This window comes from Ochotona curzoniae, unplaced genomic scaffold, assembly GCF_017591425.1.
Source record: "Ochotona curzoniae isolate NIBS_2020 unplaced genomic scaffold, NIBS_Ocur_1.0 contig_908, whole genome shotgun sequence".
Taxonomy (NCBI): domain Eukaryota; kingdom Metazoa; phylum Chordata; class Mammalia; order Lagomorpha; family Ochotonidae; genus Ochotona; species Ochotona curzoniae.
The window spans coordinates 16,516,376-16,528,702 of NW_024466607.1; the positions used below are offsets into that span (position 1 = coordinate 16,516,376).

General features: G+C 35.8%; 1 protein-coding gene and 1 non-coding gene across 2 annotated transcripts in view; both read left to right on the top strand.

Moving 5' to 3' along the window:
* DOCK3 (dedicator of cytokinesis 3) overlaps positions 1-12,327 on the top strand; it is a 251,319-nt gene that overhangs the window by 70,786 nt on the left and 168,206 nt on the right. Inside the window, exon 5 of the mRNA XM_040994546.1 lies at positions 1,736-1,832. Coding sequence (XP_040850480.1) covers positions 1,736-1,832 — 97 coding nt within the window. The remainder of the gene's footprint in view (positions 1-1,735; positions 1,833-12,327) is intronic.
* Positions 5,907-5,977, top strand: LOC121166203. Its single transcript, XR_005885365.1, has one exon. It is a non-coding gene; the product is annotated as a small nucleolar RNA SNORD49 (small nucleolar RNA).

The following is a 12,327-nucleotide window of genomic DNA, read 5'->3' on the forward strand; positions in this document are numbered from 1 at the left end:
TCTTCAGAGGCACCGAGAAAAACGGTGTTTTGGAGAAATGAAAATAAAAACAAAATCACCAAAATCCATGAGATTAAGTTTTCACTGATCTTTGTTGATGAGATGTGTCTCCTGTAGGCAACAAATAGATGTGTCAGTGTTACTATTTCCAGTGTGACATATTCCTTAAATCCCTGCATGTGCTTCTCTTTGTTAGTATATGTGCTGCCAAAGCAAGCACTCTTTGTTGATAAGGAGTTTTATAACAAGTGTTTTGAATTCTGTATCCCCTGTTTTCTCACTGTATTCCTCAGTTAACTCTGAGGTTGGCAAAGGCTTTTGTTCCTTTGCAGGGGAGTCTTCGGTAATTTTCATTGTGCCTTTGCCCCTTCTTTTGCTCTTGATCAATGTATTTCTGGTTAGCAGATTCTTCTGGATTGTGCTAAGAAATGTTCCTTTTAAGTCCAATCTGTGTAAGATTTATTAAAATCATTAAAATATGTTGTATTTTATCAAATGCTTTCTATGTACCTACTCAGATAATCATGATTCTTTATTCAGCTTTCTAATGTAATATATCATATTTATTGATTTGTGTTGAATCATACGAGGGATAAATCCCACCTGGTCCAGATCTTTCTATTGTATTGTTGAATTCATTAGCTAGTTTTTTGTTTAGGATGTTTGCATCTGTGTTCATTAGGGATATTGGTCTATACTTGCCTTTGTTGTATAGTTTTCTGGTTTTGGAATTAAGGTTATGCTGACTTCATAGAAGGAATTGGGGAGAATTTCCTGCTTCTCAGTTGTTTTGAATTGTGTGTGAAAAAATTGGAATTAGATCTTGAAATGTTTCAACAGTGAAGCCATCTGGTCCTGGGCTTCACTTTGTTAGAGGGTCATTGTTATTGACTTAATCTCTTTCTTAGTTATTGGTCTTTGTAAGTTTTCTAAGTCATCATGACTCAGATTTGATAGATTATTTTTTGTCCAGAGATCTGTGCATTTCTCTAGATTTCCAGTGTGTTGACATATCATTGGTATTAATTCCTGATGATTCTTTTTATTTTGTGGAGTCCATTGAAAGAGGTGACAAAGTCTAAGCAGGCCTTTAGCAGTGATACTCTTTTTTTTCCTTGAAGAAGAAAGTTTTATTACTTAAAGATTCTCCTTTAAAAAAATTTCATTTTGGGCCCAGTGTGGTGGCCTAGCGGCTCAAGTCCTTATCTTGCATTCACTGGAATCCCATATGGGTGCTGGTTCTAATCCCAACCACTCCACTTCCCATCCAACTCTCTGCTTGCAGCATAGGAAAGCAATTGAGAATGGCCCAAAGCCTTGGGAGACCCGGAAGAAACTGCTGGCTCCTGACTTCTGATTGGTTCAGCTCCAGTTGTTACAGCCGCTTGGGGAGTGAACCATCAGACAGAAGATCTTCCTTTCTATTTCTCCTCCTCTCTGTATATCTGCCTTTCCAATAAAAATAAATAAATCTTGAAAAATTTATGTCTTATAGGCATCATTTCTAAGCAACAAAATAGCACTTTAAGTCCCACATGTTTTTATATACTCTAATCACTGTTGCTTAATCACTCTATTGTAGAATATCACCGTAAAAACAGCTTTGTTTACATAGTTGTATTTTTTATAATTTATAAATTTTAAGTTGAATTACATTGAAAAAGGCAGCACATAATATTCTATGATTTTTTTTCCCAAAAGATAACGCGGCTGTCTGTTTTGGCTTTGTTTCTAGGCAGTATGAAACCGTGGTTCCACTTGAAGATTCTATTGTGACTGAAGTCACAGCAACTCTGCAAGAATGGGCCAGTCTGTGGAAACAATTGTATGTGGTAAGTAAATAATTACTAGTTTCCTGAGTTATTAAAATTCCATTCTATCACTTCACTATCTGCTCCCCTCGCATCAGCTTTTAGGTATAATTTTAATTCACTCTATATTCACAGGCTTGATTTGACTGGTAAGAAAGGGAGGGCCATAGTTCCACAGAGTACAAATGTGGGTTAAAAATGAAAATTATATCCCAATGCAACTTTTATAAAAATACCTCAACAGAAATTATAAAAAAAAATCTTGAAATCTCTGAAAAGAGAAAATCACAGCAAAGGAGAGGAGAATATAAAGAATCAGGTCAACATTTTAGCCTTGAAAAGTGTAATAACAAAAAATTTAAAAAATGTTATTTAGGATTGATAGAATTTGAAATGTTAGATATATGAATTAGGCAACCTTGAATATAGACTAGGAGAAATATTCAAATATGAATAATGTTGAAATGACAAACTGAAATTTTTTTGCTTTAGATACTAAATTTTAATTTTAGGGGAAAAACGCTGTAACATAATATCTAGCCTTATAGTCTGGGAGTATTAAGTTCATCTAAGGAAGTAGTTGAGGAAATAAGAGCTAACAACTCAATTTGAGAAAATAAAACAAAAGCTACAGATTTAAGATACTGAATTAATTCCAAGCAGGATATACCCAAAGAAATCTATAACCAGACATAATTTTTATTTTGAGAAAGTTAAATTTCTGAAAAGGAAAGAAATCTTGAAAGTGACTAGAGCACATTGACAGATTACCTGTGGGGAAATCCAGTTTTAATGATAGTAAGTTTTTGTTTGTTTGTTTATTTTTAAATTTATTTTTGCTTCAAAGGCAGATTTACAGAGAGAAAAGATACAGAGAGAAAGACCTTCCCATATGCTTGTTCACTCCCTGAATGTCTGCACTGGCCAGAGCTAAGCTAATCCAAAGCCAGGTGCCAGGCTCTAGGAGCTTCCTTCAGGTCTTCCAATTCGGTGCAGGGTCCCAAGGCTTTGGCCCCTCCTTCTCTGCCCTCCCAGGCCAGAAGAAGGAACTGGATGGGAAGTGGAGCAGCTGGGGTATGAATCTGTGCCCATAAGGGATCTTAGCACATGCACAGCATAGATTTAGCCATTAGGCTATTGCACCAGGCCCTAATGACAAATTTTTCCATTAGAAACTGTGAATACAAAAATGACCTCATGGTTTTCAGCTCAGGTGGGGAGAGGGTGGGGAGGAACCTGGTAGACTCCCAGAATTATGTAACCCTCCGAAGATACTTTTAGAATGAATGAAAAATCAGTATCTATTTGAAAAAGAAAGTCTGTGTAACTTTGTTACAGGAAGATTGTTTCTAAAAGAATGCATTATATAAAGTCTGTCTTGTAGAGAAAAAATAATTAGTAATAAAAGGATACCTGGAATATATCATAAATGGAGGAAGCAATGGAAAGGATAGATAAACTTTTCTCTTCAGCTTTAAAAACTGTGTTTGATGTTACATAGCAAAAATTAGAATATTAATTTGATTTTTTAGTACTTGCAGAGTTAACAGTTAAGAAAATAATACTATAAAGTCAGGACAAAAAGGAACATGAATTGTAGAGTGTCTACATATAATGCCACAAGATTTAAAATATTGATAATAGTGGTAATATGAAAGACCGGGGAAGGCCAAAAGTTTTGAAAAGGAAGAACAAAATTCATGGAACCAATTTAACGGTTACTGTAGTTACTGTAACTACAGTAAACAAGACAGGTTGGTACTGGCAGAGGAATACTTACTTAGACTAAGATCCAGAATAGAGAGTTCATATATAGATCCATGCAGTATGGGAAACTGACTTTTGACAAAAATGCAAAAGCAATTAAGGAGAGGAAAGATGGTCTGTTCAACAAATGGTGTTGGAACAGTTTGACATTCATAGGCAAAGAAAAAAGTAAAAAAACTTTCCTAACCTTATTCTTTCTACAAAACATTAGCTGAAATGTTCCAAATATGAAACATAAAACTAAAACTTTTAGAAGAAAATTTAGGAGAAAATCTCTATGATCCAAGGTTAGATAAAGAGTTTTTAAACATAATCCTGAAGCAGTGAGCCATAAAAGAAAACATTAATAGTTAACCTTGAATTTACTTGGACAAATGTAGTTTTGAAACATAACTAGAAAATCAAATAACTGATTATTGTTTAATCAGTATTCTAAAAGAGATGACCTAATTTCATCTCTATGAATGTTAAAGGAGAAACAGTTTTTGGAAAACCTTTAAGTCTACTGGAAACAACTTCTGTATGGGTAATCTATATTTTTTCAAATGTAAAATTTTGTGAAACTGAGATATAGATTAAAAATATGAAATTTAGCATCTAAGTATTTTTTTTTTGGTTGGGGGAAGGAATAGATGGGGGAACGGGAAAGGAGGGAAGCAGTAAGGGGTTTTAGAGGGAGAAAGAGAGAGAGAGAGAATGAGCACATGCTTCTGTTTATGTATTCTACAAATGCCTGCAATGAGTAGGGCTGTAGTGGATAGAAGCCTGGAAACAGGAACTCAGCCCAGGCCTTCCACATTGCTGACACCATCTCAATTATTTGAGGCATCACTATAGCCTCCCAGGGTATCCACTAGTAGGAGCTGGAAATCAGAACCGGTGGTCCAGCCTAGGGTCTCTGATATGGGATACAGAAGTTTTAATCAGACTTCACCTCTACGGGAAAAACCTGCCCTGAAATTCAGCATTTAAAGTGAAATGTCCTGAAGGTATAAAATACATGCTGGGGTTCCAAAGTATGAAAAAATGAATGGGAAATATCTCATTGATACTTGTTTCCTGTTGATTACATGTTGAAATGATGATATTTTGTATGATAAGGTTGCAGAAAATGTATTTTTAGTATTTAATAAGTGATGTAATAAGAACATACTTAGCTGTTTAGCAAATACTTTCTAAAAGAAAAAACAGATAAAATTCTCAGAGAAAATTATTTAGCAACTCTTAAAAAAAAGTCAATGTTAAAAGCAGCACCATATAGAATGTAGAAGGATCAGTATGTTTGTGTGTGCGTGATGTGTATGTATGTGTAAAGTTATTATCTGAGCCAAGATAGGTGAATTTCATTCCTTTGAAGATTAAACCTATAATCTCCCTATCCATCTTGAAGTGAAGATGATTATAAGGTAATCATTGTTTATGGAAAATGATAATATCATTGTGCATTTCTAACAAAACAAGATTTTCAAATTTTAAATATTTATGCTCCAAATCCTATTCTTTAATCAAAAGCTCATTATATATTATATGTAAACATTATATTTCTCCCTTTGCCAGAGTCACAGTTCATGCTTGCTGTTGTGGCTACAGAAAGGATTTATTACTTCAAGTAATTGTTATTCCTCATTTTAAGAATTATTACAGCAATGAGAGAAAAGAAATTTTCCAGAAACGAGGAAATATTCATCAAAAAGCTATATAGTTGATTGTAGCTCTGCCAAATTGAATGAGTCATTTTGATAAGTTTATTAGAATATTCTATTAATATTATATTATAGACTAAACAGTAAAGATATGTATGTTTGAGTTAATTTTGAAAGGAAATTCACCAATTTCCCTTAAAATGTATAGTTAGGAATTTTATAAAATACATTTGGGTCTTTCAGCTTGGTGCTGGAGCTTTAGAGGTTGGGCCATCTTCTGCTGCTTTCCAAGGATCTGTATGATGAAATTTATCATTTTAGTTTACTGTTCCTTTGTGATAGAACATAACTTACTGTTGGATCTGTTGGCTAGTATTTTGTTGAGGATCTTTGCATTTGTGTTAATCAGTATATCGGTCTGTAGTTCTGTTTTTCCATTATATTTCTATCTAGCTTGGTATTAGGGTGATATTGGCTTCATCCAATGAGTTTGGAAGGATTGCCTGCCTTTCTGTTGCTTGGAATAGCTTGTGGAGGACTGGGTAAATTCTTCTTGAAACATTTGGTAGAATTCTGCAGTGAAGCCATCTGTTCCAGGGAGGGATTTAATTTTCTTCATTGGGAGGGATTTAATTACTGATTTATCTTAGTCCTTGTTATAGTTCTATTTAGATTATTAATTACTTGCTCTGATGATACCAGTAACAAATAAGAAGTGCCATCAGAAGCTATAACTGATGAGGCTGATGTATGAGCACAGTCGCGAAAACCTTGGGGTTCCTTGAATATACTGGAGATTGTCAGGGAAAAAAATAGATTAACTGCCTCATGATTCAATTTTGGTAGTTTGTATGTGTAGAAAAATCTGTCTATTTCTTGTAAGTCTCCTGATTTTTTGGCAAGAAGTTGCTTGTAATAATTTCAAATAATTCTGTGTATGTCCAAAGTATCTGTTGTTGTATTTCCTTTTGCATCTTTAATCCTATTGATTACCTCTTCCTTCTTTTTTGGATTAGTTGGGCTAGTGTGAAATCTATTTTGTTTATTTTCTCAAAGAACCTGTTCTTTGATTCATTGATCTTAGGGATTGTTTTTGGTCTCTGGTTTATTTCCTCCCTTATTTTGTTTTTTTTCTTCTTTGCTGCTAATCTTGGGATTGCTTTGTTGCTCTTTTTCTAGCTCCTTCAAATGGTATGGGGTTTGTTCAATTCCTTGGTGCTTTTCTAATTTCTTAACATAGGCATTGATTGAGATAAGCTTTCCTCTTAACACTGCCTTGAACATAAGTTTTGATATGTTGTGTTGGTGCCTTCATTTGTTTCAGGTGATTTTTAATAAAATTTCCCCATTGATTTCCTCTACAATCCATTTTTCATTTAGTAGTGTATTATTCAGTCTCCAGGTCTTTATATGTCTTCTGGAGGTATTCTGATTTATTAGTCTCCAGTTTTACTCCATGATGGTCTGTGAAGATGCATGACTTTTTTTTTTTTGTGGCTTATAATGTGGTCAGTCCTAGAGAAAGTTCCATGTACTGTTGAAAAAAAGAAGTATATTTCCTGTAGGATGAAAGATTCTGTAGATATTGAATCAGTTCATTTGTTGTAGTGTCTGGGTGAGCTCTGCTGTTTCCTTGCTGAATTTCTGTCCCATTGTTCTGTCCATTGAGATTAATGGTGATATTAATTAGCAGATTCCTCTCCTTAGGGCTGGTTTCTAAGCTGTGTTGCCCACTGGTTCAATTTTATTGATTGTGTTTTATATCCAGTTCTTCATTTGCAGTCACTTGTGCCACTCCCTCCAGCAAGTTTCAGTCCTGGGTGCTTGTGCTAGGCTTCTCCCACAGTCTCTGTAGCTCAAGCTCCTGGCTCGCCACTCTCCTGTCCATGTCCTGTTATCTTGTGCTGTGGACCCACCATTGCCTGCACAGCCTTTCTCCCAATCCTGGGTTGAACAATGCCTGTGATTAGGCAGATGCCAGCTGTTATAAATCACTGAGTCTTGCTAAAACCTTTGGCCGTTAGGTCTGAGGGCCGCCAGACCTATATTGGTTGGAATCCATGTGATGCCATATTGATAACTGTTTATCTGTAGGACCAGTTTGGTATGCTAAGCCAGAATTGAGTTCATTGCTGCTTAGCACATATGCAACTTACTGTTTTCCCTCTGATCCTACAGCCTTTGCCACAGTGCACAAAATGGCACCTGATACGGCACTCTTGGGGTTCTGGGTCTGCTGACCATTACGTCTGTGGGCCACCTGGACCTATTTTGGGTGGAACCTGTAGGATGCTGAATCAGTACTGGTTTCCCTGTGGGACCAGTGCAGTGTGCTGAGCCGGAAGTGAATCTGCTGCTGGCTTATTGCATGCACAGCTCACACAGCTCCCTCCTGTCCTGCAGCCTTTGCCACAGTTCACAGAATGGTTTCTGATGTGGCACTGGCTGGGGTCTGGGCCATCAAATCCATCCTTTTCCTGCATTGCCATTTGTGGTTTGCCGTTCTGTCTCTGCTCAGGTCAAATCAAACAAGTCGACAGGATGAGGCTTCATCACTTGAACTCCTGGTGAACTCCCCTTTCCACCTGGTCACCAGTAGAACTCTGATCACTGACAGCTGACAGCCACTGGAGTGTCTGGTCACTGCAAAACTGCTCCATTGTCTCTGCTGTTTCCCCATGTCCATGGATCTCCAGGTGCTCCTATGCCTTAGGCCTGTGCTCTCCTATTTCCTGGAATCTCTTCTCTCTGCTTGACCCTGGCTTATTATTTTCCATCAGTTTAATCCTGTCCTCACACTATAGTACCATCTTAGAACTATAGCTTAAACTTTTTAATCATTGGAAAGTAAACCCCTTTTCTTGCTGCACCCAAAAAAGATTTTGAAAGTATGATAGTTTTAAAAGCTTTCAACATATATTCTGCAAATTTGTATTTTAATTATTTAAGGCTTTTTCGATTGAGACTAACTTTTAAGCGTATTTAATTTTAGCTAAGTTTAAAATCTAAGAGTGTATCTTGGCAGACATCCTTGTGGCTAACCAATATCCAGATTCTTCTTTCTTATTACAAGATCCCCAATCTGTTTAGGTTGGCAGTGTGTCCCGCCTAAGTATTGATCTTTCCAAACACCCTTGAAATTAGAGAAGGCTGTGTGTTGTATTTCCGGCTATGAGCTGTAAGCAAAAATTTCTACAAGGGGTTTCTGAAAATGGCTTTTCTAAGAGTACATTGTTAGCAAGTTGTTTTGTTGTGAAAGCCCGCTTTGGCATGCTGTTTTATCCTGTTTTACCCTTTTCTCTTCTTTCTTAATAAGTTTATGGTTCAGAACAAATATTATTGGAATTTGGCAATTATGGTGTAAATAAAAGAGATTGTATTCCAAGAATGTCAGGGCACAAAGGTGGATTCCAGGACTTGCAGTAGAATCACTGTAAAAGCCTTGGACTTTTACTTTTTACTGTTACTGATTTTTATTTATTTATTTTAGTTTTTTTGAAAGACAGATTTACAGAGAGAAGGAGAAACAGAAAGATATTCTATCTACTGGTTCATTCCCCAAATGGCTGCCACAGCCAGGGGCTTCCTGCAGGTCTCCCATGTGAGTACAGGGTCCAAAGGCTTTGGACCATCCTCTACTGCTTTCTTCAGATAACCACAACAGTGAGGTCTGTATCAGGCCAAAACCGGGACCTGGGAACTCCATCCTGGTCTTCCACATGGGTGGTAAGCACTCAAATACTTAGACCATCTTATACTGCTTTTTCAGGCACATTTGTAAGAAGCTGGATCTGAAGCAAAACAACAGAGCTAGAATTGGCCAGCTCATATGGGTTGCTAGCATCAAAGGTGGTAGTTCAATTCACTATGCCACATTGCTAAAAAATAAGATTTAAAAAAAATTATTGGTTCTGTTTCTGTAATAGATTTGGAGTCAGGATTGTTTGATATTTTATCTTATGGGAAATTTTCTATCCCACTCTAGTTTTTAGTAATAAAGATATAATGTTGCCTTGTGTAGTATCCGTAGTTACCTCCCCTTTTTCATTGTCAGTGTTATTTGTGACTTCCCTTAGCTGAACTATTGTCAGAGATATGTGTCTTTTAGTTATATGTGTATGGAATATTTGTTAGCTTTGCTGATTTTTCATTATAGGTCATTATAGATTCATTTTCTATGTAATTTTTTTGTCCTTTATTTCCTTTTAGATTTTTGTAAAATGTAAAATGTGTGTTTATCAAGTTTATTCCCAGTTTCACAAAGTTGTATACTTAATTTTCTTCAAACTTGTTTAATGTCTAACAAACCAGAAGCTCATGTTTCATTGAGTATCATGTTCTAAAAATTTTATTTGATTTTTTTAGTATATTTGGTTAGTTTAGACAGTCCGTTCTTTCCACTACACATTTTCAATATCTTCATTTGTTTCTTTAAGCATGTTATACACACCATTTGGTCTCTGGTATCTGATGATTTCAGTATTTCCTGCTTTTGCTCAGATATATACTTGGTTTAATCCCATTTTTGGCATGTAAAAAAGTTTGAGCTGATATTCCCAGAAACTCCAATATGGGAATTCCTTAAAGCTAGAGTTATAATGTTTTTTTCCAGAGAGGATTTGCGTCATGTTATTTTGGCAAGTAATTGGAGGTATTACCTACATAGAAACACATTCAAAATTTATTATTATTATTGTTATTTCATTTTATGACATAGTTTCATAGGCTCTGGGATTTCCCCAACTCCTTCCCAAGCCCTCCCCCAATACTGATTTCCTCCATATTATCACAGCAGTACAGTTCATATCCAGTCATGATTCCATCATTGTGGGCATGGACCATGTAGAGAGTCCAGCATCTTATTGTCCAGATAAATTCAGCAGTTTCATTGGGAGACCATCCTTGGTCTGAAAGTAGAGCTGGCAGAATATCATCCCATCCGATGAAAAGCCACTACACAAATTCAACAACAATTTACAACATCATGAAGTTATTGACATGGTATTGAGTGACCAATATGTAAGAAAATGCAAGTTCTTAACAACATCCTGTAACTACTTCATTGACATTTCAATTTTAGTTTATACACAACCAGCTGCTATAAACCTTAAAATGGTTATAGGGTACTATTGAGCTGTCTCATGTCTTTTTTTTCTTCATATTTATATTTAGCAGCTTATAGTATTCAACCAGAAACACACTGAAATTTAGATTGAAGTTTTTTAGGTCTTGAGAGTAGAGTGGATTCTTTTCTTAAACCCAAAGCAGTGTTCATTCAGAGCTGATTTTACTTTTTTCCACTCCTTCTGTTCAAGGTGAAGGCTGAATCCCATAGGTTCAGGATCACTTTATACATTTTTTTGGATTTTTTTTTAATCTCAAATTCATTTACTGAGGGTATTTAGCTTTCTAGAATTTCACCAAGGAAGTTTTAGACTATTATTTTGGTTTAAAGCAGTTTTACAAGAGAATATTGTGATGAAGGGGAGCTTATGTAATACTTAAATAAGACTGCAAAAATTATATGTAAGATCACATTCCTCCTATGGTGTCATAATGAAGCAATTTTATTGTACTTGCCCTGAGATACTATTATGACCTGTGGCATAATAAAATGTTCACTTCCAAGACTGTATAGAAATAAAGTTTCAGGGTGAAAGGGCATCCTCTTGAATAAATGTAGTTTGGACTGAGCTATTAGACTTCTTTTAAGCACACTCTCAATAGAAATACCCTTACTATTTCAGACAGACAGTGATGGATTGACTGGAGAGCTTGAGTTCTCTTGGAGACAGCCCTCTGTGGATTTGTGTGTAGAGAGTTGGAAAAGAAAATTATACTGAGGTCATTTCTTTCAATAAGACATAGCCAGCTCTGAGGCTTTCAAAATGTGAATTATGACAGCAGCATGTTTTAAAAAAAATGTTGAAATGTAACACTTTCCTAATTCTGGGAAATATTTCTGCCTAACAGGAGCTAGAAGTGATTCAGGTTTGAAATGCTCTAAAGCGCAGAGCAAAAACTTGCTAGAACTCAGATGTGTGTAGAGATGGTTCAAAGGATGTAGATCTGTTTCTTCACCTAAAGAATAAACCAGGGAAAAAGTCAGCTTGGACTCCCATATACCTTACTAGGTAGGACACAAAGATTAGTTACTCCTCATTAAGGTATTGAAGATTCTTCTGCACACCCCTCCTAAAACTGTTCTGCTCCTCAGTTGTCAGCATATGGCATGTTAGAGTTATAATCCTGTTTGGACTATCCTAAAATTCACAAAGTTCAGTAAAAATCACACTTGCATACTATAAGCTGCTAAGTATAAAAATGAAAGACACTGTGGTTATGCACCATGGGGGGAGGGTTGTGGGAGGAGCGGGGGAAATCCAAGCACCTATAAAACTGTATCACATAATACAATGTTATTAACAATAAAAAAAAAGAAAAGAAAATAAATTTAAAAATTAAAAAAGTAAAAACAAACAAACAAAAAAAGAAAGACATGAGACAGCTCAATAGTACCCTATAACCATTTTAAGGTTTATAGCAGCTGGTTGTGTATAAACTAAAATTGAAATGTCAATGAAGTAGTTACAGGATGTTGTTAAGAACTTGCATTTTCTTACATATTGGTCACTCAATACCATGTCAGTTAACTTCATGATGTTGTAAATTGTTGTTGAATTTGTGTAGTGGCTTTTCATCGGATGGGATGATATTCTGCCAGCTCTACTTTCAGACCAAGGTTGGTCTCCCAATGAAACTGCTGAATTTATCTGGACAATAAGATGCTGGACTCTCTACATGGTCCATGCCCACAATGATGGAATCATGACTGGATATGAACTGTACTGCTGTGATAATATGGAGGAAATCAGTATTGGGGGAGGGCTTGGGAAGGAGTTGGGGAAATCCCAGAGCCTATGAAACTGTGTCATGAAATGAAATAAAAAAAAAAAGAATAAACCAGGGGCTAAGAAACCATATCATGTGTGTGTGTATACATATATGTATGAGAGTACTTCTAAGAAAGATTTGTTTTTCTCAAAATTCTTTCCCCCAAAAAAGCATAGTCTTTGGAAACTTAACTTTATTTAGATATAATATAT